The sequence below is a fragment of the Diceros bicornis genome, chromosome 28 (genome assembly GCF_020826845.1).
Source record: "Diceros bicornis minor isolate mBicDic1 chromosome 28, mDicBic1.mat.cur, whole genome shotgun sequence".
Taxonomy (NCBI): domain Eukaryota; kingdom Metazoa; phylum Chordata; class Mammalia; order Perissodactyla; family Rhinocerotidae; genus Diceros; species Diceros bicornis.
Genome location: NC_080767.1, coordinates 38,554,346 through 38,575,991, shown reverse-complemented (window position 1 = coordinate 38,575,991; position 21,646 = coordinate 38,554,346). Strand labels below are relative to the sequence as shown.

The 21,646-nt window shown below is 57.7% G+C and overlaps 1 protein-coding gene across 3 annotated transcripts; it reads left to right on the top strand.

The window, feature by feature from the left end:
* The first annotated feature begins 3,315 nt into the window (after positions 1-3,315).
* FAM78A (family with sequence similarity 78 member A) lies at positions 3,316-20,596 on the top strand. Of its 3 annotated transcripts, XR_009215925.1 has the most exons (3): positions 3,316-4,279; positions 17,376-18,472; positions 18,573-20,595. XR_009215925.1 is itself a non-coding variant. In XM_058524314.1 (2 exons), exons 1-2 carry the CDS (start codon positions 3,957-3,959, stop codon positions 17,902-17,904), a joined length of 852 nt encoding a protein of 283 aa, XP_058380297.1. In that variant the 5' UTR covers positions 3,950-3,956; the 3' UTR covers positions 17,905-20,595. The 3 variants fall into 3 exon arrangements, 2 of the variants coding, with proteins under 2 accessions (XP_058380297.1, XP_058380298.1); XM_058524314.1 differs by having other exon boundaries at positions 3,950-4,279; positions 17,376-20,595; XM_058524315.1 differs by lacking the exon at positions 3,316-4,279 and adding an exon at positions 9,242-9,722 and having other exon boundaries at positions 17,376-20,596.
* The last annotated feature ends 1,050 nt before the right edge of the window (positions 20,597-21,646 follow it).

Sequence of the window (21,646 nt, the reverse complement as noted above, 5' to 3'; positions counted from 1 at the left end):
GTCCAGGTGAAGGGTAAAGGAGACAGTGCTCGCTCATGCAGAGCCTGACACATAGTGGGTGCTTTAGCGTCATTATCACAAACCCAGGCCAAGCCCAGGGCTGTGGGGAGTAACATCACTCCCAATGGGCATCAAGGGGACCCGTCCCCAGAGGCTTGGCCGCTTAGCGAGGCAGGTTAGGGCCCTGGCCTCTGTCCTTTTCACGTCAAATGAGAAAGATGCGCAGCTCAGTACAGGTTCATGGCACACCCATGTCCTTGTCACCAGGACGGCATCCTTGCCCTCAGGGAGCATCCTGGCCAGTGGGGTCTGCTCTGTTCCAGGCACTAGGGGTGATGGAGGTTGGGAGATGAGTTAATATCTTACCTATATATAAACTGAATAGCGTAATAATGATCTGATGGCAAAGAAGGTGTTGAAGGTGGTGGTGAATCCCAGAAGGGTATAATGTTTTGGGGGGGCCATGACTTCATGGCAGGGAGAGTCCACAGTGGGTTAAGAGGCCATAGGAGGGCCGGCCCCGTGGCTTAGTGGTTAAGCGCACGCACTCTGCTACTGGCCGCCCGGGGTTCGGATCCCGGGCGCGCACGGACGCACCGCTTCTCCGGCCACGCTGAGGCCGCGTCCCACATACAGCAACTAGAAGGATGTGCAGCTATGACATACAACTATCCACTGGGGCTTTGGGGTGGGGGGGAAAGGAGGAGGATTGGCAATAGATGTTAGCTCAGAGCCAGTCTTCCTCAGGAAAAAGAGGAGGATTAGCATGGATGTTAGCTCAGGGCTGATCTTCCTCACAAAAAAGAAAAAAAAAAAAGAAAAGAAAAGAGGCCATAGGAGCCTTCTTCCTGGAAACGGAAATTTACACTGGGTCATTAGGAGACCTGTGCTGTCTAGGTTCTACCGTGTGGCAGTAACAGCTCATGGGGACCACCCTGCCTTGGCCTCAGTCAGTGAGACTAGAAATAAGCGACCTACTAGCTTAGCTGGAACGGGACGACTCCCCACTAGGCTGGGTGAGGGCCAGTGGCAGTGAGCAGGGCGAGGGCAGGGGTGCGGCTGGGTACGAGGCAGTAGCCACTTCCTGCCTGTGGCCTGAGCTGGTGCTGGTATGAGATGGATCACTCGGCCTGGCTGATCGTTGCTCAAAGAAGAGACCTCCAAGTGGCCGGAACCCTCTGCTCCTCCAGTCCCTGCCCTCCCTGGCTGGCAAGATGCTCTGGCTTGGGTGTGGCCGGAACCACCTACCCTGTGCGGGGCTGTGGGCACCTTCGGAAGTCAGACTTACGGGCGGAGGGCATGGCTGTAATGTGGCTGCCGGGTTTTCTGATGTCACAAACTACTTGCGATTTCCCTGGGGGATAGTTGCAAGGTGGGGGTAGGGCTACTGGCTGCTTAGAGAGGTTCCCAGCCATCCACCTGCTGTCAGGGTCAAACCCCTTTTGAACCTCTGCACTCAGACCAGAGGGATCCCAGTCTCAGCTGGGACACCTGCCAGGGTGGGGCCTTGGGCAAGTCTTCAAGGCTCCCAGCTTTGGATTCCTGCTCTGTGAAATACACATAACAGGCCTTCTACACACAATGGATGGTGGATGAAATGATGAAGCACCTACGGCGCCCATCACATTTGGGCCCCAACAGGCCTGACCACCTGTCAGGGTGCCAAGAGGCCCAGTGCAGAGGGAGCAACACAGGGACGCTTTCTCCAAACTTCTCTCCCCCACCCCCCACTTTCCCAGCCCTGGAGCCTCCCAGAGTCCCTGCACTGTTTCCACCAAGCCACTGCCCCACCGGAGCCAAAAATACCAGGGCAGTGCAACCCTTCTCCGCGTGTCCTGAGCTGGGGAAAGCCTGCTGAGTTCAAAGGGCACGAGGAGCAGCCCACCTGGACCCGAGACAGAAGCCGAACTACACTACCCAGAATTCCCGAGGCTAGCTACAAAGGAAATGTCGTTTATGCAAGGAGAGGCTCAGCTCCCCAACAGCTGCAGGGAGAGGGCAGAGACTGGGGGGAGAAGGGGAGAGGATTACCAGGGGGAGGGCGGGCTGTGTGCGGGGAGCGAGGGTGGAGAGCAGGGCGGGCTGCGAGGAGGAGGCGGCGCCCGCCCGCCCGCCGCCGCCGCCTGCGGACCGGCATCCCCGCGGGGTCGGCGAGCGGGCGGCGGTCCCTGCGTGCGCTGCGCTCCGGCCGGCGGCCGCGGGCGGACGCGGGGCCAGGCCGGCGCAGGGGCTGAGTTTCTGCAAAGTTTGACCTGGTTGCCTTTCCGATGCTGCAGCAGAGTGAGGCAGCGCGGGGCGCGCCAGGCGGCTGCGGCGCGGCGGCGGGGCTGAGAGGAGACAGCACGCTCACAATGATCATAAAATAAAGGAGGCGCGCGGGGTGGGGGCGAGAGAGCCCCGAGCCTCACCCCTCCGCCCCCAGCCAGCCCCCAGCAGCCCCGAGCTGGGAGGAGGTGGGGGCCGGGGTCGCCCACGCCGGCCCCAGACCCCAGTAGAGCCAAAGGACACTGCCCGGGGAAGGGGGTGGGAGCGCCCCGAGGACGTGCCCGCGGCGGGGTCAGGGACGTCCGGAGGGCGGCGGTCGGGGCACGCAGAGCGGCCCGAGGGGCAGGTGAGTCGGCGGCGCCGCCCGGGTGGGGGCGTGCGCGCCAAAGTTCCCCCGCCGCGGCGAGCGCCCGACGCGCGGGGCCCGGGAGGTGCTAGGGACTGGCGAGGCGGGGACAGAGGCGCCCGACGCGGCGGCGCTGGGGCATTGCGCCCTCCGGGGTCGGGGATCCCTGCCCCGGAAGGGGCGCGCGCCCGATCAGACCGGCTTGCGGGGTGGCACTGAGCCCCCAGGGGGCCGAGGGACCTGCCCGGGGAAGGGGCGCCAGCGCTGGTGGCGAGGCGGTGGGGGCAGTGCCAGGGCCGGCAAGTCCACGCGGCCCACTGCAGTGCCAGCCGGCTGCCCCCCCACCCCGCCCCAGGGCCCAGAGGGTGTCAGCGGAGATGTCACGGGCGGCGATTATTCGCTGGTGCGCGCGGTCGTGCGGCCTCCACTGACGGGGCGGGCGGGGGGGGGCCGCCGCCTCCGGGGAGACCGCCCAGAGCTGCGCCGTCAGCTCCGCAGCCCGCGCTCAGCGCACACGAGTCGCCGCCCCGCGCGCCCCCCGCAGCAAAGTTCGGCTCAACTTTGAGGCGGGCCTTGACGCCCTGTCCCTTCCACCCCCCACCAGGTCCTCAGCGGCCGCTCCGGGGCCCCGCACGGCGGCAGCCGGCGACAGCGACAGCGGCGAGGGGACGCGGCTCGTCCGCGTGGCGGCGTCGGCCTGCGCCCGCGAGTGGGCGCCGACGGGGACCCGGCTGCGCCGCGCTCCTCGGGGACCCGGCGGGCGGCTGGAGCCCTGCGCTCGCCTCCTGGAAGCCGCGGGTCGGCGCTCGCCCCCGAGGGCGCCGGGACCTCCGCGCTCGAACAGAAACTGCCCTTCCATTGATTCGGCCCGGTCGGGCGAGCGGCCGGTGCGTGTGTCCCGAGCGCGTGCGGAAGGCACAGGGCAGGAAGTCGGTCTTCTGCGGCGCGGGTGGCGGCACCGAGCGGGGACGAGCCTTCCTTACTTATGTGTCTGCAGGCCTTCGCCGCCTTCGCCCGAAGACTTCAGAGAGCGTCCCGGAGCCGCGTTCCCCGCGTGTGAGGCACGGAGGGGCTGGATGTCTAACAACATGATTATCCATTAACCTCCGAACTTTTCTTTTTTTAACCCAAAGAATATCGGTGATTTTTGTCCACTGCTAGCAGAGGAAGAGACAACCCAGGGCTCTTGAAATGCAGCAAAATCCTTATTTATCAACAGGCCCGAGGTCGTGATATGCAAACCCCCTCTACTCAGTGAATTTTCTATCCTATGGATATCAGCCTTGAGCTTTGAGATTGCAGAGCGGTCCTGTCTGCACTGGGTCCTGCAGCCTCCATCCTTTCAATGCCCAGTTTTCTCTGGGACTGCTGGCCTTCCCTGGAGATCAGAGCGGTCCTGTGTGCCATGGGCTGTATTCAGAGCATCGGGGGCAAAGCCAGAGTCTTCCGGGAAGGTATCACGGTGATTGATGTGAAAGCCTCCATTGACCCCATCCCCACCAGCATTGACGAGTCCTCCAGCGTGGTGCTCCGCTACCGGACACCCCACTTCCGCGCCTCGGCTCAGGTGGTCATGCCGCCCATCCCCAAGAGGGAGACCTGGATAGTCGGCTGGATTCAGGCGTGCAGCCACATGGAGTTCTACAACCAGTACGGCGAGCAGGGCATGTGAGTACTGCTGAGGAGCAAGCTGTGGGGGCTGCTGGCGTGGGGAGCTTGGAGGCCAGGGGGTAGGGGTTCTGGGGTGGGGGGGTTAGAGGGGGCTTGCCAGGGCCAGAGGGAAGCTTTATGCGTGTATGGAAGTGGCCCCTGAGTCCTCTGTGGCCAGGTGGCCTCCTAGAGGGTTTGCCTGTTGAATCGGATTGGGGTCATGGCCCCAGGTTCTTCCCTCCCGCTGTCCCTGGCCCTTGGGGTTCCTGTGTCCTTCCCTGCAAGATGCTGAGAAAGCAGAGGAACGTTCCACCAGGTGCCTCTTTGGCAAAGCAAGCATGCTGTCCTGGGTCACCAGAGCGCCTGGCTCAGCACCCCCGGCCCGGGCCTCCGTTAGCACACATGGCGGATACTCAGGGAAGGGGAACGGAACCCTCAGCAGCTCTGGAGTAATTCCTACAGTGCTTTGTGTCGGCCTGAACGTGTCTCTCCTTGGGGGAATGCTTTGCTGTTCTGAAAGGTGTTTTGTTTGGGAGCTCGGCTAGTTTTAGAAACCGGGTTTGCTTCTTGGTGTAGAGTTTTCTCTCTCCGGGGCAGAAGACCCCTCTATGTAGACAGCGAGTGTCAGTGTCCAGGAGGCTCTGGTGGCGCCCTAACAGCGGAGAGGAGCCCCCTGGCTTCTTCTCTCCAGCCTGGTCTCCAGAATGTTCCCAGGATAATGTAGATCTCAGTGGGGGACACAGGGGTCTTCTTTTCTGGCATGTTCCCTGATCCCAGAGCTGGTCATCCCAGGTATGGAAAGCAGTGGTAGACAGAAGGGAGAGTGACGTAACTTCAAGGGCCATCCCGAGACAGGGCAGTAAAAATAACTGTGTCTGAGCATGAGACCCTTCTGAGAGCTAAGCATGCCCTGAGGGCAGCCCCCCACGTGGCCGCCATGCCTAGCCGCGGACAGTCTCCTGTAGCCCATATCTCAGTGTCCACGCTGTGCGGCGTCACTTCCCGGGTCTGCAAGTGAGGAACAGGGAGGAGAATCTCCCCAGGAGGAGGTGGAGCTGTTCACTACTTGAAGAACCTCCTGGGCCACCTGATCTTGGAGGGGTGGTGGGGATGGAGGGTGGCAGGACACCGAGTCTTGTGGCCTCTCCACCGAATGACTCTGAAGTTAGAAGGGAAACAGGAGGATCATGATAAAACTTACACCGAGGGTGGAACCCCGATGGCCCCAGAGAGGTGCACGTGGGGCCTGTCTGGACACTGGTTGGCTCCCCTCTGTCAACTCAAGCCCTTTAATTCTCAAAAGCGGCTATTAATCCAGGCCGGGGGCTGACTTTCTATTCCAAGAAGGGAAACATGATTCTCAGTTATTTGGTGTGGACCTTTCCTAGGAAGCCTTAAGCCCAAAACCTTCTTGGGCTTTGCACGGCATCCGGGACAACTGGCAAGACACATAGGTTTCCCTAGGGCTTTTAGGCTAAGCCTGTTTTCTTCCCTAGACGGGTAGGGAAGCAGAGGGTCCTTCTGAACTTGGAAAGATAGGGGCGCCGGGAGGAGGGAAGTTGGGGAGAATGAAAGGGGCTGAGTTCTGATGAGATGGACGTGATTTGCAGGTGGGAGGGAACGGGCCTGGCTCGGAGCCTCAGCTTGCCCATCTGTGCACAGGGCTTTGCAGAGTCTTCAAGGCCTTGTGCTCCATTCGGTGGCTCTGAGAACGTTCAGCCACTGTTGCTGGAGGCAGGCCTGAGTCAGGAGACCTGAGCTGACCTTTGTCTCTCTGTGTCAGTCCTTGGTTCCTGGTTTGAGGAACCCAGTATGCACCTAGTCTGCAGTTAGGCAGACCTGGGCAGGAGTCCAGGACTGCCACTTTCCAGGGTGTCACCTTAGCCACTCTGACCCTCCGTTTCCTCATCTGCAAGTTGGGGCCAGTCATAGTCCTTGCCCCATGGCTTAGTGCAAGATTTACGGGAGACGACATTTGCCAAGCAGTCGGCACTATGCGAAGTTCATGGTAAACGCTTAATGCAGGTGGCTCTCATCTTTAACGTTGTCTCTGTGATTATTATCCTCAGACGAGGAGTGAGTGAACGTATCTGTGATGAGTTGAGAATTGTGGCTGAAACTACAGAATTCGGACAGATGTAAATTACTCCTTGTATTGAATTTTCTCCCCAGCTCAGGTCTTCCTCTGTTACACAGGGCTCACTCTTTGACTTTTAAGAATTTAAAAATGGTGTAAGCTATGAATGATTTGAGTTTTCAAGTGGTAGGAGGCTGTTCTCCTTGCTCTCCAGTTGCCTCCGTTTGTTCCTTCCCCCCTCGGGGCACCTCTTTCAGTGCGGGGCCCTCTGTGTCCCTCACATCTCATTCTCCTGCATCTACTGGGTCCCTAATCCCAGCTGGGATGGGGCCTGCCCCAGAGAAAGGGCAGAGCGAGGCTCCCTGGGGGGCAGCATGGAGTATTCATGAATGGGCTCAGGCCCTGGGGTCTGAATGCCCAACCAGTGCTGGCTCTGGGGCTTGGCCAGTCACCCCTCGGAGGTTTGCTTTTGTCATCTGTCAGTGGGGATGAGGACAGAACTCCCCATAGGCTGCCTTGAGGACGACAGGTGTAGGTGATGACTCTGTGGCTTGATGACTCTGTGGCTGAAGTGCCGAGTTGGAAGCTGCCTGTCTTATTATTAATCAACAAAATCGTATTAAGAAACTGACTTACAGAAGAGCAGGGTTCCTCCACTCTGTGGGGAGGGCACTGTATTCAGCCGGTGCCCTCTGGAAACCAGAAGGGCTCCTATAGAGAAATCCTGGACGGCTGCTCCTTCTTAAATGTAAATAGAAGCATCTAGATGTGATGGAAAAGACCCTTCCCATCTTCCCCACCCTAAACTACTCTTTTTCATGTTTTTAAGCCCCATGACATGAAAGAAAGTGAAGAGTGAGCTGGTGGGACTGACTCGAGCTGCCCAGAACTGTCTCCTGGCCTTGCCCAGACAGGGGGCTGTCCTGCGCGTGGTAGGATGTTGAGCAGCATCCCTGGTCTCTGTCACCCAATGCCAGTGGCCCCCACCCTGTTGTGACAACCAAAATGTTGCCCCAGGCCCCTGCCTGCGAGGGGTGCAAAGTCACCCCTGATTGAGAATCACTGGACTGGACGCAGACAATTTGAATCGTTGAAATAAAACCCACATGCTGGGCTTTAGTGGCCTGGGGAGGGGGACAGCCAGGTGACAAGGGTTAGGTTAGGGCTTCCGTTCTTTCCAAATGGGCTTGGATTAAAAATATTAATTCCAAATCCTTAACTGAAACCCATAATACCACCCCCCAACATTACCCCAGCTTGAAATTAATCTCTAATCCAGAACTTTTTAGAACGACGTTCTGGGTTTGAGAGAGTTAAAGTGGAACAGTAATACGCCGCCTCAGTAACACCCGCCTCTTACAGACGAGAGCTAGAAAATGGGGTCTCTCCCTGCTAGCTTGAGAGGATTCTATATGGTTTTGGGCCCAACCCACATCGCCTTAAAAGCCACCCCCCCTCCAAACTGTCGGAGACACCTGCCTCCTCAGCCCTGTCCCCCGCAATCCCTCAGCCGCCACCTGTCAGCTGGCACAGTCTTCTAAGTGACAAGTCACAATTTCTCGTCCGTGTGGGAGACGCTTCATGTTATCCCTGGTTTGCCCTTCTCTGGAGCCCCCAGGGGACCTGGCCCATGGCCAAGGCCAAGGCCCGTGTCTGGCTCAGGGTTCTGCCGAAGGGCAGACCTGGGGGTCAGGAGAGGAGAGCAGCTTGGGACAGAGGGTCTCTCTGGGTGGACTGTGCCATGTCCCTGCACCCCGTCCAGCAGGGTGTGGGTCCCAGCTCCTCCGTACCCTGCTGCTGTGACCTTGGTCCAGTCCAATCTCTTAGCCTTTCTGGGCCTCACTGTTCCCATCTCTGAAATGGGAGCACAGTTCTCCCCCCCAGGGTTGTTGTGGGGATTAAATGAGATAATGCGTGACGAGAACTTAGCACAGTGCCTCGTGCCTCCTAAGCCGTCCATATGGGGTAGCTGTCCGTGTCGTAACTACCACCAGTTCATTAGTAATCACGCACTGCCCGGCAGGGGCTCAGCATAAAGACTGCTGTGTTACGGGTGTCTCTTCTCCTGGGTTGGGTTTCACATACCCACCTACAGCATGAGAGCCTTGGGCCATGAGAGGGTCTTTCCAGCCAGAACAAGCAGTGACATCTGCTATCTCAGGATTATGTGGCTGGAGGGAAAGGGCCAGGCAGGGGTGGAGGAAGCCGCGGCCTCTGGCTGGGGGATGCTGGAGCTCTGATGATGCCGCATAGCTGCCCCGGCTCCCCGTCCACCCCCCACTCCCCATCTCCCAGGGACCTCATGAGGTCCTCATTTTATGAGGAGGAAATGTCCGCAGAGACCTGAAGCCGCTTGCCCGAGGAGGCCTGCTCTGCTTCAGCGGGTCTGGGGAAGGGCAGGGAGGAATGGCCCTGGGGACCACGTGGCCTCTTCCTGAGCCGAGGGCCCTACCCAGAACAATTGAGGACGATGCTTCCTCTCTGCGACCGGAAGACGTCCTCCCCCATCTGCCGGGCCCTGGCGGAGGCGAGGGCGGCGTGGGTGGGAGAGGGAAGTCCTTATTTCCAGGCCTTGGGGTGGGAGGAAGTTGGGGGCGACTGCCCGGCCCAAAAAGAACTCCCCCTGGACCGGGCCCGGCCAAGCGATCGCCCCAACCCTCACCTTCCGAGCGCCGGAAACCAAAGCTGGCTGCTCCCAGAGACGTGCGAGGTGGCACCGGACAGCCGGAGTGATCCGGGAAATAACAAATTCAGGAGGGAGATACTGTTTTTTTGCTGATTTGATCTGTGTAAAAATGAAAAAGATCAGTAATGCCCAGTATTGGGGAGGGGGAAGTGGACAGCCCCTCGTGCTGTTTGCGGAGGTACGGTTTAAGCAGCTTCTGGAAGGCAAGTTTGGCTGTATCTATTACAATTTCAAAAAAACATGCCTTCACCTCCACTGTTCTGCTTGTAGAGTCCATCTTAGAGGCTTGAGTGCCCACCCGGGGCCTGGCACACAGTAGGCACACGAGAGGGAATCTGCTCAGCAAGTGAACTGCCAGACACATGACTGGAAGCAGCAGGACGTGAGGGTATGAGCGTGTGAGGACAGGAACTCCGCACTGCTCGTAACTGCAAAGAGCCGTGAACGACTCAAGTGTCCATCCGGCGGGGGGACATCGTGGTCAACAGTGCAGAACGTGGCGGGGCCACTACACACCATGTGGCCGAGTCAGAGGTGCTCCCACGTGGCAAAGAGATCATAGATGTTGCTTTAAAAAAAAGATGTAAAACTTGTAGGGTAGGAACCCATTTTTGTTGAAAACACTGAAAATGGGAAGATATAGTGTGTGTATGTGCAGAGAGAAAGGTCTGGAAGGATGTTTACCAAAGTGTAATGTGGTGAGTAACCTCAGCGAGGGAGGGGGAGGCACGGAAGAGACGGCTTTCGTTTCTCACTTTATACACTTCTCTATGCCTTGTTTTTTTTAAACAAAAGGCATAGCTTTTATAAGTAAAAACTAAAATTAGAAGGCACCGTTGGTCCTTTCCCCCTCGTGTTAGGCTCTGGGACTGTGGGCTGGGTGAAGAGGAGTGAGGTGGGAGGAATGGGGGGCCGGCCCTGGGAGATGTGGGCTTTGTTGTTTGGGGGAACCCCAGGAGCAGGTGGGCGGGAGGGGACACCTCCAGCCTCTCTCTTGGGAGAGCGGGCAACTGGTGACCCGTCCGGAAGGAAGGGGCCAGCCCGGTAGGTGGCCACACAGGGCAGGAGTCAGGAAACCCGGGTCCTAGTCTGGTTTGGGAGGTGGCTTTTGGGCTTCAGTTTCCATAAAATTGCAAAATTTTACAGAATTTGAACTTTTTGCAAATTGTACAAAACTGTAGAATTGGGGACCAGGTGGGATAATTCCTGAGTGCCTGCCTGGCCCGCGCGGGGGCATTGGAACCAGCGCTGGGCAGAGGAACCTCGGGCCCAGGCAGCCCTCTTGCCCTGGGGTCTCAAATCCTTCTCTGTAAAGGCTTTTCTTAGAGGGCCCAAGGGTGCCACTTGTGGGACATGAAATAATATTTAGGTGAATTCATTTCAGCTTAGGTATAATTTTAATTTAAAGCAACATATTTATTTTACAGTCTATTAGAAAAAAATTTGTATACCTAGTATAGCCAACTTGTTATTTCAAAGGTGTTTGTTAGGAAAAACTAAACTCAGTAGAGGTTTTAAAAACGTGATTAATTTTAAGGAAAAAATTTAAATGAACAATAATACAGGAGATATGTAGATAGGACCAAAATGAAGAAAGAGACGCGAAGTTGAGGAATTCTGCTCCGAGACCAGGTGGGCAGGGGCGGTCGGCTCTGGGGTCCAGAGCTCAAAGTGCAGCCAGGGCGCCCCGGACTCTGACACTTCCCCGAGAGGCGGCCCCCAGGGCGAGGGGCCATCCATGCTTCCATGCCAGGGACAGAGCCAGGCCCAGGCTCGCCACCCCTGCCTGGCACAGACCAGGCTCTTCCTGCAGCGGCCAGGAAAGGTGTAGTCCCATGGTCGTGGCTCCAAGGTCACAGAGCGGGCAGGTCCTACCCCTCCCCTCCCGGGCACTTCTGGGCCTCTGGACATCCCTGGTTTCCTTCACCCTCCACCGAGAGGCCTTCATGCTGGGGCAGCTCCTATCTCGTGGCTGGGCCTGGAGCCACAGGGTGACCCTCCCCAGTCCCCGTGGGTGCCCCTCAGGGCAGCCTCAACCCCTTCTCCGGCCTCCAGGGGAGGCCTTTCTGTAACCCATCAGAGTCACACTCTTAGTCAGTCGTGCTGCTCAGAGTCTGTGTGCGTGTGTGTGTGTGTGTGCGTGCATGTGCGTGTATATATGTGTGTGTGTGTGTGTGTGTGTTGGGTGAGGGTCTGTTGGGGGCCGGTGGGTAAGAGCCTGTGTGTGTGTGTATACACATGTGTATGCATGTGTGTGTGTGTGTGTGTGTGTGTGATGGGTGAGGGTCTGTTGGGGGCCGGTGGGTAAGAGCCTGTGTGTGTGCATGTGTGTATACACATGTGTATGCGTGTGTGTATGCATGTATGCGTGTGTGTGTGTGTTGGGTGAGGGTCTCTTGGAGGCCAGTGGGTAAGAGCCTGTGTGTGTGCGTATGTGTGTATACACATGTGTATGCGTGTGTGTATGCATGTATGCGTGTGTGTGTGTGTGTTGGGTGAGGGTCTCTTGGAGGCTGGTGGGTAAGAGCCTGTGTGTGTGTATATACGTGTGTATGCGTGTGTGTGTGCGTGTGTGTGTGTGTGCTGGGTGAGGGTCTGTTGGGGACCAGCAGGTACGAGCTTGCTCAGGCCGTGGGTCCTGGCTCAGTGGCTTCCTGGTTGTGTGACTTGGGCCAGGCCTCTAACATCTCCCAGTCTCTACAAAACGCACCCCTCGGTCCTGGCCCCAGGTAGCTCCCGAGAGCCCTGGGCCGACATCCATACGTACGTAGGGTGCCTGGCATGTCTAAAGTGCTCAGGGAACATGACCGCTGTCACCAGCGTTGCTGTGGGGACGACCCAAGCTGGGAGTGGCTATTTCAGCTGCAGCTGCTCCGGGTGAGAAAGTGCGTGAGCAGAGGCAGCTGTGGGCGCCCCCGTCTCATTCCTGAGACCCTGTTGTGAGGCTCAGGCCCTGAAGGGGAGACCAGGCAGGCTACCCAGCCGCTTATCCAGGCCACCGCCATTTATGTGTCCGATTCTAGGCCGAGCACCTGGGTAAATCCTGGAAGTCTGTTCCCTGCCCTCTCCAGACCCTCAGCAAATGATCACATGATGATTTAATCACCCCTGTGCACGTGCCAGGAGGTAGCGGGACAAGGACCGAATGGCATCAAATATGGGGGGCAGCTGGCCTCGTGTGAAGTCAGGGTGGGCTTCCCGGGGGCACTCCAGAGCCGAGCCTTGAGTACTACTGACTAGGGCAGGAGGAGGAGGGGGGCGCCGCTGCTGGCAGAAGGCCCTGAGACGGAGGGGCACGGCCTGTGAGAGGCGCTGAGAACGGCTGATGGGCCTGGAGTCTGGGGAGGGTGTGTGCATGTGTGTGTGTGCGCGTGTGCGTGTGTGCAGGCGGGGTCCTGGGTTTCAACTGCATCCGGCTTTAAGGGCCCAGGGGAGTCATGGCAGGTTTAACAGGGTTGGAGGGAGGAACAGCGTGATCAGATTTGTGTTTTTTAAAATATCACTCAGGCTTCTGGGAGGAGAACATTGCAGGAGGCAGGAGCGGAGGCTGGGAGACCTGGTAGAGGTGAGGGCCCTGGCCAGGGGGAAGGCAAAGAAGAGCGGACAGTCTCGAGGTGAGAGGGAGAGTCAGGGATGGTGCTGGGTGCCCGGAGGGTGCAGGGCCCTCTGCCATCACTGCTGACCCGGGCAGCAGCTCTGTCCTTCTCTGTCACGGCTTCCTGGCCAGCGTCAGTGGCAGGTGCTCTGCAAACGTCAATAGCAGGTGCTCTGCAAACGCTTGTTGAGTGGATGATGGATCGGGGCTGCAGTAAGAACAGGGGCACTGAGGGAAGCTGGGGAGTCCATTTCAGACCTAGGAGGACGAGGGCAGGAGGGGGACAGGTGGCTTCCTGAGCGTGTGGACTGTGCAGTCACACTGGGCCCTGCTCTCAGAAGGGCTCCTCATGTGGTTCAATGCTCTGCTGTCGCCATGTTGAAATTCTTAACTTTTGAACAAGAGGCCTCAGGTTTTCACTTTGCACTAGGTCCCACAAATTCTGTAGCTGTTCTTGCCCTGAAGACCAGTGGAAACCAGGGAGTAGGTCAAGGGCGACGACACGAGGGAGACCAATGCCTTCTGCTGGCCTGTGCCCTTGAGGACGGACACAGCACACCCTGGGGTCTGGAGACAAGGTCACTGGGGCAGGTGGCATCAGGTCTGTGAACTCGGGGCAGGAACAGGCGTGTTTGCACTTAATCACAGAATCCCACACTCCACACAGATCTGGTGCCGAGCACTTGTGTGCAGGCACGGTGCTGGGGGCCTTGCTGACACCTTTTCGTGGCATCTGCACATCAGAGCCTGTGTTGTCCCGCCGTGCAAACAAGGAGAAGGCTCAGTCCCAGCTCCCCCCTTGACCCCAGAGCAAAGAACTGAGGGTCTGCCTTGGAGCCCCTGGGCACTCTGGAACAAATGGGAAATCTCAGAGGAGGCAGTAACCGTGGGGAATCCATTCCTTGCAGAGCATGACCATCTGAAACTGTAAATGGGGTCAGAAAGGCTTCAGGTCAAATCAGGGCTGGCAAATCCATTAGTGTTAGAGACTCACCTCTGACTGCTGACACCTCCCTCCAATGGTGTCTGGAAGTTTCCACATGTTGCTATTTCCTGTCTACCAGGTATTATATACAGGTGGGCCCCGAACGATGGTTGGACTTAACGATTTTTTGATTTTGTGATGGTGCAAAAGCCATACGCACTCAGTAGAAACCGTACTTGGAATTTTGAATGGAGCTCTTTCCCTGGGCTAGCGAGAGGCGGTCCAGTCCTCTCTCATAATGCTGGGCAGTGAGCTGCAGCTCCGGTCAGCCCCACGATCACGAGGGTGAACAAGGATACACGTACACCCATTCTGTACCCACACAGCCATTCTGTTCCTCGCTTGCAGTACAGTACTCAATACATTACACGAGACAGCCAACACTGTGTTATAAAACAGGCTCTGTGGAGATGACTTTGCCCAACTGTAGGCTTGCGTAAGTGTCCTGAGCACGTTTAAGGTAGGCGAGGCTAACTGTGATGTTCTGTAAGGGAGGTCTATTGAATGCATTTTTGACTTAACGTTATTTTCAGCTTACGATGGGTTTCTCGGGACGTAACCCCATCGTAAGTGGAGGAAGAGCTGTATCGACACATTTAATCATCACAAAAGCCTTGCAAGGTGGGTAGGATTAGCCACAGGTAACTGAGGAGAAAATGGAGGCTCGGAGATTTGTGACTTAGTTGGAGCTAGTGGCCAGACTGAGACTGGGTCCAGGGCTGGTCCATGTCCCCCAGAAGCTGTGCCCTCAGCCACTCTTCCTCCCATCTCCTCTCCGGGGAGGCTGGGACCACGGGGACCAGAGCCAGCCCATGCTGGCCTGTGATGGTTTGAAAACAGACGCCCTTGGCCCTGGTTCTGAGTAATACCCCACATGAGACACGGCTGTCTGCCAGCTCATGAGGACTGTCACCTGTCTGTGACTGAGTCAGGGCTCGGGCGTTTGGAGGCTAGGAGAGGAAAGGAAACGAAGCTGAGGGTCAGAGGCTGAGAGAGAGGCCATTCTGGTGCCAAGCCCCACTCTCCACACAAGCCAGCTCTTAGGAAGTGAGAGGGAGCCGAGGAACAGCAAAGTTCCTCTTGCAAGCTTGCTTTCTGCCTTTAAAAAAAAAACTTTTGCAAGCAAGTGTAACCACCATGAGAGGACAGAGTGGGTGCCTTCCGAAACAGGTGGCTGGGCGCTGGAGGGGCCAAGGCCCAGGCTTCCAAGAAATTCAGGACAGGGACCCTGACCCCCTTCTCCGGTCCATGGCACCCCCTGCGCAGGGAACTGACCCAGTGGGCTCAGACTGTTACCACCCCGCCCACTGCTGCCGTGGCCAGGTGGGTCTGGAAGAGCCCTAAGGTCTAGGGACTGCTGGGGACTTCAGAAACGGCAGGTCGTGGAGCTGCCGTTCCCTCAGAGTCAGAGGAGCTCAGGGCCCCGGGCAGGAGACGGCCTATTAGGCAGGTGTTGCCCTAATTTGTGACCTTTTCAATGAAATAAACAGAAAACAGAAATGAAATAAACAGAAAAATTAGCAAAATCATCTTCCTAATCATTCCTCCTGTAGTGGCCCCAATTTTGCTGACTGCTAACATTAAATGACGCATTTTGGTAGAGGAATGCATTTTTGTATTGTGAGAAGATATACACTAAATTTACCATTTCAACCATTTTTAAGCTCAGTGGCATTAAGTCCATTCACATTGTTGTGCATCTGTCTCCAGAACTTTTTCATCTTCCCCATCTGAAACTCTGCCCCCGTTGAACACCCATTCCCCATCCCCCTCCCCCAGCCCCTGGCCCCCACCATCCTACTTTCTGTCTCTATGAACTTGACGACTCTAAGGACCTCCTGTAAGTGGAATCATCCAGTATTTATCCTTTTGTGACTGGTGTATTTTACTTAGCATAGTGTTCTCAAGGTTCATCCATGTTGTAGCATGTGTCAGAATTTCCTTCCCTTTTAAGGCTGAGTAATATTCCATTGTGTGGATAGACCACATTTCGTTTATCCATTCGCCTGTCGACGGACACTTGGGTTGTTTCCGCCTTTTGGCTGTTGTGAATAAGGCTGCTGTGAACAGCAATGCACTTTGTAGAGCAGTATATCCTGGGGAGCCCCGCTGGTATACACCTGCAGGTGTGCAGAATTCTGGGTGCAAAGTGTCCTGAGCTTCGGTGTTCAGGTGTTCAGGTGGACAAAACACTGGACGAAGTCAGGCCGCCTGGGGCCCCGGCCCCAGGGCTTAGCCGAGTCACCTTGGGCAAAGCACCCCCCCACCAGCTTCACTTGCTTTATCTGTCCAGGGGGGTGGACATGATTGTTGATGAGTCTCTAAGGGCTCCCCAGATGCTGCTGTGCTCCCAGCCACATGGGACAGTGTGTTCTCAGAGCAACCTGGGGTGGGCTGGTGTCCTCTTCTGTCTGAGAGTTATTATTATTACAGCAACAACAGTGACGGCAGTGGAGCTGGCAGCTACGTTACTGGCATCTGCTTTGTGCCCTGCCGTGGGCTGCCACATTCCTGCCTGCGTCCTCCTGTGACCCCCAGAGGGGTGTGTATGATGAGTCTGGGGTCCAGGGAGGGCTGGGACCTTGTCCAGGGTCTCATGCCAGTGAGGGGGCAGCTGAGACTTGTAGCACGGCCTGTGGCATCCCCGAGTCTGAGCTCAGGACAGCCCAGCCGCGTGCTCCCGCTCCCGGGGGGCTGAGCCCGCTGGGCCTCCAGCAGGTGAAAGCGAAGCGCAGGTTCTCGGGACAGCCCTGCGGCAAAGCCCGGAGGCTTCGCACAGCTGCACCTGAGGCTGGGGCTAAGTGCCGGGTTTTGAAATAGGGCTGGTTAGGTTTCTCGGTTCCACTGCTCCAAAGACGGGTCAACCAGGCGGGAGCAATTCCGGCTGCCCCGTGCTTCCTCTTCTAGGTGGGCATGAGCAGAAAGAATGAGGAGGGTGGGCAGAGGGGAGGAAAGGGCATCTCGGCCCCTGGAAGCCTCTGTTGGTGCTGGGCCAGGTGGAGGGCCAGGGAGTCCAGACCCCCGTGTGGTGGAGGAGACGTGGAGGCGAGGGACCAGACCCTGAGCAGAGGGCTCTGGCTCCTATGCCCCTCGCCCCCGTGCTGGGAGGCAGAGGCAGAAGCACTGCCTTTCATGGGCAAGGACACTGAAGCTCAGAGAGGGCAGGCATTTGCCCCAGGCCACATGCTGGTCAAGGGAGGGGCTGGGAATCATTCCCAGATGTGCTGACCCCATGGCCACTGGGCTCGGAAGCCTCCTGTCAGCCCCTAAAGCTAGAGAAAGAGACTCATTGCTACCTGGAGGGTGCATGTGGGCCAGAGAGGCTGGGCCAACCTGCATTCCCATCCAGGCCCACCCTGATGAGCTGTGAGGCCTGGGAGAGTCCCCCCACCTCAGCCCCAAGGTCAGAGGGCTGCATGTGGCTGTCCTGCCAGCCGCTGGGACACGCGGTGGGGGGCGCGGCGCATGTCAGGTCTCCCCATTACTGCTAACCACCGCCTGGCCCCTCCATGTGACACATCCTCTCATGGGCACCCAGCTGGGGTCCAGCCCTGTCTACCATGGTTTCAGGAGGAGACTGGTTTGAGATGATGCGAGAACAGGATGTGGCTTTTGAGGGGGACTATGTCTGGGGGAGCCCCGGTTCACCCAACATGATATTGGACGTCTGTTTTCTGTCTCACCCGCCTGGGAGGTAAGCCCCAGGGACAAAGGGGATGCAGAGAAGCCTGAGTGGTGGCTGACTGAGTAAACTGGCCTTCCTGTCCTCAGGTCCAGCTGGGAGCTCCCGGACCTTCTGGAGGGCAAGATCGAGGCCATCAGTGACTCGGACGGGGTGAACTACCCCTGGTACGGCAACACCACGGAGACGTGCACCATCGTGGGCCCCACCAAGAGAGACTCCAAGTTCATCATCAGCATGAACGACAACTTTTACCCCAGCGTCACGTGGGCCGTGCCGGTCAGCGAGAGCAACGTGGCCAGACTGACCAACATCTACCGGGACCAGAGCTTCACCACGTGGCTGGTGGCCACCAACACCTCGACCAATGACATGATCATCCTGCAGACGCTGCACTGGCGCATGCAGCTCAGCATCGAGGTGAACCCCAACCGGCCCCTGGGCCAGCGCGCCCGGCTGCGCGAGCCCATCGCCCAGGACCAGCCCAAAATCCTGAGCAAGAACGAGCCCATCCCGCCCAGCGCCCTGGTCAAGCCCAACGCCAACGACGCTCAGGTCCTCATGTGGCGGCCCAAGCACGGGCAGCCGCTGGTGGTCATCCCGCCGAAGCACCGGTAACAGCCGGGCCGCCCCGCTAGGTTAGACTCAAATAATAATTCTGCTCACACAAAACCCTCACGGACTCGGTCATTCAGCAAAATACAACCATTCTACCTTCTCCGGCGGGCGGATCTCACTGTGCGAACCCCTCGGATGGCCTCCCCGCCCCTCGGAACCTGCTGCTTTGTGGGGAGGGGGAGACCCAGCCGGGACAGACCGACCCCGCGTGCGTCCTTCACTGTCACCTTGGGTCTCCTGTTCTCTCCTTTTCTCACAATTTCAGCCATTCTCTTGCAACAGACTCCCTGAAACAACTGCTTTTTCAGTTCTTTTTTTTTTTCAACGCCTCCCCAGGAGGTTCAGGGGCGGGAGGAGGAGGAGCTGATTACAGGCTGGTCCGCGCCGTTGCTGGCTTGTGACAGTGGCCGGCCCTCCCGTGGCAGCTCCCCCTTGCCCTCTGTCGTGCGGCCTTATGTAGACTTGCTTTGCCAAACTTTTGCCTTAAGCTGAATTTAAAGGGAAAATACCACAGCAGACAAAGAAAGCAAGATCTCTTTTCTACTGGACTTTTCATCTTCTGCTAGAGGTGAGGGAGGAGGTGGGGTTGGGTGAGAGGGAGATGCACCAGAGGGGCAGGGGAACGGATGTAGACCTAAAACCAGCTGCTTACACCTTTGTTTCAGCAGAAACGAAACCATGGACTCTGCCTAGAGAGCCCCTTCTCTTGGCCCCAGGCAGAATCCTCCCCCCCAGCCCGACCCTGTACCTGGAGAGAAGGGCTGTGAGCTCTGCCCGGCTGCTCCTCTCCTCTCGGCAGCCTTAACTTGCCTTGGGTGGGCCCAGGAGGAGAGACGGAGGGTGCTGTGAGTTGTAGGTTGAGCCCAGGGAAATTTCTCCGTCTCAGTCCTCAGCACCCGTCGATGCACAGGTGGGTCTGCCGTCACATCTCTGTGAAAAGGCTTTTCCTTTTCCGTCCACACTGGGCCCAAACGTCGGGAGGGCTGGCCACTTTGACCCAGTTTTAGTTCAAAGGTAAGAAAGGCATACACTTCCCTCCTGGCTCCTTCTCAGGGACACCCCTTCCAGGTGCTCTGGGGAGGCTGCAGATGGGCTCTGAGCACCACAGGGCTGGAGGTGGGGGGGCAAGGGAGGGGGCCCCCCAAGGACAGGCGTTCTTGGATCTGGGAAGGGAGGTGAGGCAGTCAGCAGACCTCCCCCTGCTTCTTATCCTCAAGGAAGTAAGCCAGGGCCCAGGGCTGGGGGATTAAGTGGGCCCGTGGATGACAGGCATCGGAGCCACTCTGGAGGCTGGCCTGGACAGCACGGCTGGTCCTTGAGGGCCACCCTCCCTCGTGTCCTGGGCCCTCTGGAGCGCTAGACTTGGTCCTGAGTGACGCCAAGCTTTCTTAGCACTGTCTGTCCTGAAGTCTGCTCACAGGAGCTTTGGGGACCACCCCCTGAAGCCCCCTTCCTCCAAGCTTGCCAAAGCCACAGCTCCATCACCCAGCCCCGCATTCAAAGTAACAATAATCAAGCACAGAAAACTGTCAGGAAAGAAAAATAATCCATTTCTGCTGCAGATGAGCCACTGATCGGAGTCCCAGTGACGACGTGGGAGGGCACGGGTCCCCTAATCCTTGCTCTGGTCCTTTATCCACGTGATACCGTATTTATTCAGGGGTGCTTAACGTCCAGTGCAGCTCCTGAGCCCGGCTCCTGACGGGAGGCGAGCAGCCGTCCTGGAACAACTGGACTGGAAGCAGCTTTGTGTCGCCGGCCGCCGGCGTGGTGCTTGGGGAACCCCGCTGCCAGGCCCAGGAAGCCCCTGGGAACTGCCGGTTCCCTGTGGTGTGTGCAGAGGCCCTGCCGCCCAGGGAGGCCGGAGCCTCAAGTGAGGGGAACGGTGGGTCCCTGCTCCACCTCTGGGGGCTGGTGGGAGGGAACGGGGCGGCAGCATCCGGCTGCTGTGGCCGGGACCTGGCCTCCTATGGAGCGGCCCTTCTCTACACTCAGGTCTTTCTTGCACTAAAAGGAGAAAGGGCTCTGGACGAGGTGTCAGGAAGCAGGAGTTCCGGTTTCCGGCTGGGTCATCGCTAAAGGGTTCTTACTGGGGTAGGGGTTGGGAACGGGAAAGAACAGGAAGGGGTGATCCTGAGCTGTTTTGGGGCAGAGTCCCCCAAACCCACACTTCCTGAGTGTGAGCAAGCCCTCTGGCAGGGGTGCAGTGCTGTGCCACCTGGAGGGGAGCAATGCTGCTCTGGCTGCCTCTGCCTGGCCTACTGCATGCCTGGGCCCCCAGCTCCCCGTGCTCCCCAGCTCCCCCCACCCCGTGCCCCTTTCTCTCTGCCCCTTCCAGCCTTTCTGAAGACAGAGCTGGGAAGACCCTGCAGAGGCTGCAGGCCCGGCCAAGGATGCTTGGCTTAGCTTGAGTCTGGTCCCTTGGCCTCCTCCCTCCTGTCAGGAGCACAGACCCCAGGCATGTCACCTGGGACCCCGATCCCTCCGGCGTCCCCCTCACCCGGCGTGACACACTCCTCCAGCAATAAGGACCTTCGTGGTCGTGGAGAGTACTGTGAAAACAAACCAATGCACTTACCAGGAGGCACAAGACTCAAAGAAAATGTAAAATGAACCTTTTTTTTAAAAAAAAAACAAACGAATATTCACAAAGAGAAATAAAATGTAATTTTAAAGTAGGCCTGGCTAGGATCTGGATGTTTCTGAAGTGGCGGTTCATCTTGGGGTTGAGAGCTCTGTATTTGTGGCTGCAGGAGTGAACGTATTTGAGGGGGTGGGTATACGGCTGGAGCCTGGGTGTTCTGGGGTGAAGGGCCCAGGAAGAACCCGGGAGGAGGCTGGCCACTTGGACGATGCATCTTCTGCTGTCTACAGCCCTGGACCTTAGTCCCCACCCAAAGGGCTCCTGCTTGGTGCCCTGTGTGGAGGACAAGCTAGGCCTTGGGGGCAGCTTGGCTTTCTGGCAAACAGTGGAAACCCATATGACAAAGGGGGGTTGTGTTTAGATCGAGCCCTTACCCATGGACCTGGAAACCTGTCTTCACATGGAGACACAGCTGCCAGGACTGTTGTCAATCTAGAACATGGCCCCGTGCCCTGCCCGGGGTCAGTGCTGAGGAAAGGGGGCTGCAGTGGTCAGAGCACTGAGAGTAAATACTTTCTTCTAATCAGAGCTTTGTCACGAGAGGAGGTGGGGGAGCCCCGAGGTCCTGCAGTGCTTGCGGGCTCTGAAGGCGGACCCTGGTTCAAGGCCATTTGCGTGAGTTTGTGCAGGACACTGAGCCCCTCGGAGCCCCCCTTACTTTGTATAGAAATTGGGGGTGTTCTGAGTAGCCGCCTCCTGGCTGATGCAGTGGGGACACACTGTTCTACCCGGTTTGTGAGTGTTAACTGAGTGAATCCTCACAGCACCCCAGGTGTTATCATGAGCCCCATTTCACAGATGAGGACACTGAGGGAAAGTAGAGGTCAAGAAGCCACCTGAGGCCACACATCTGGGAAGAGGCGGAGCTAGGATTTGAACGCCAGCACCAGAGCCCAAACCCTTGGCACGCACGCTCTCGCCCTCAGCGAGCCACTGTGGAACATACATTCGGTGCTCAATAAGTGTCAGTTCTTGTTACTAGGAAGGCCCCACGCCTCTGGCTCACTCCATCCTGGGTTCCTGGGGCAGGAAATGCCTTTCTCCCCCCACAGGAAGTTTTTGTGCGGTCAGTTCTCCTGCTGCCCACAGTGAGCCCGG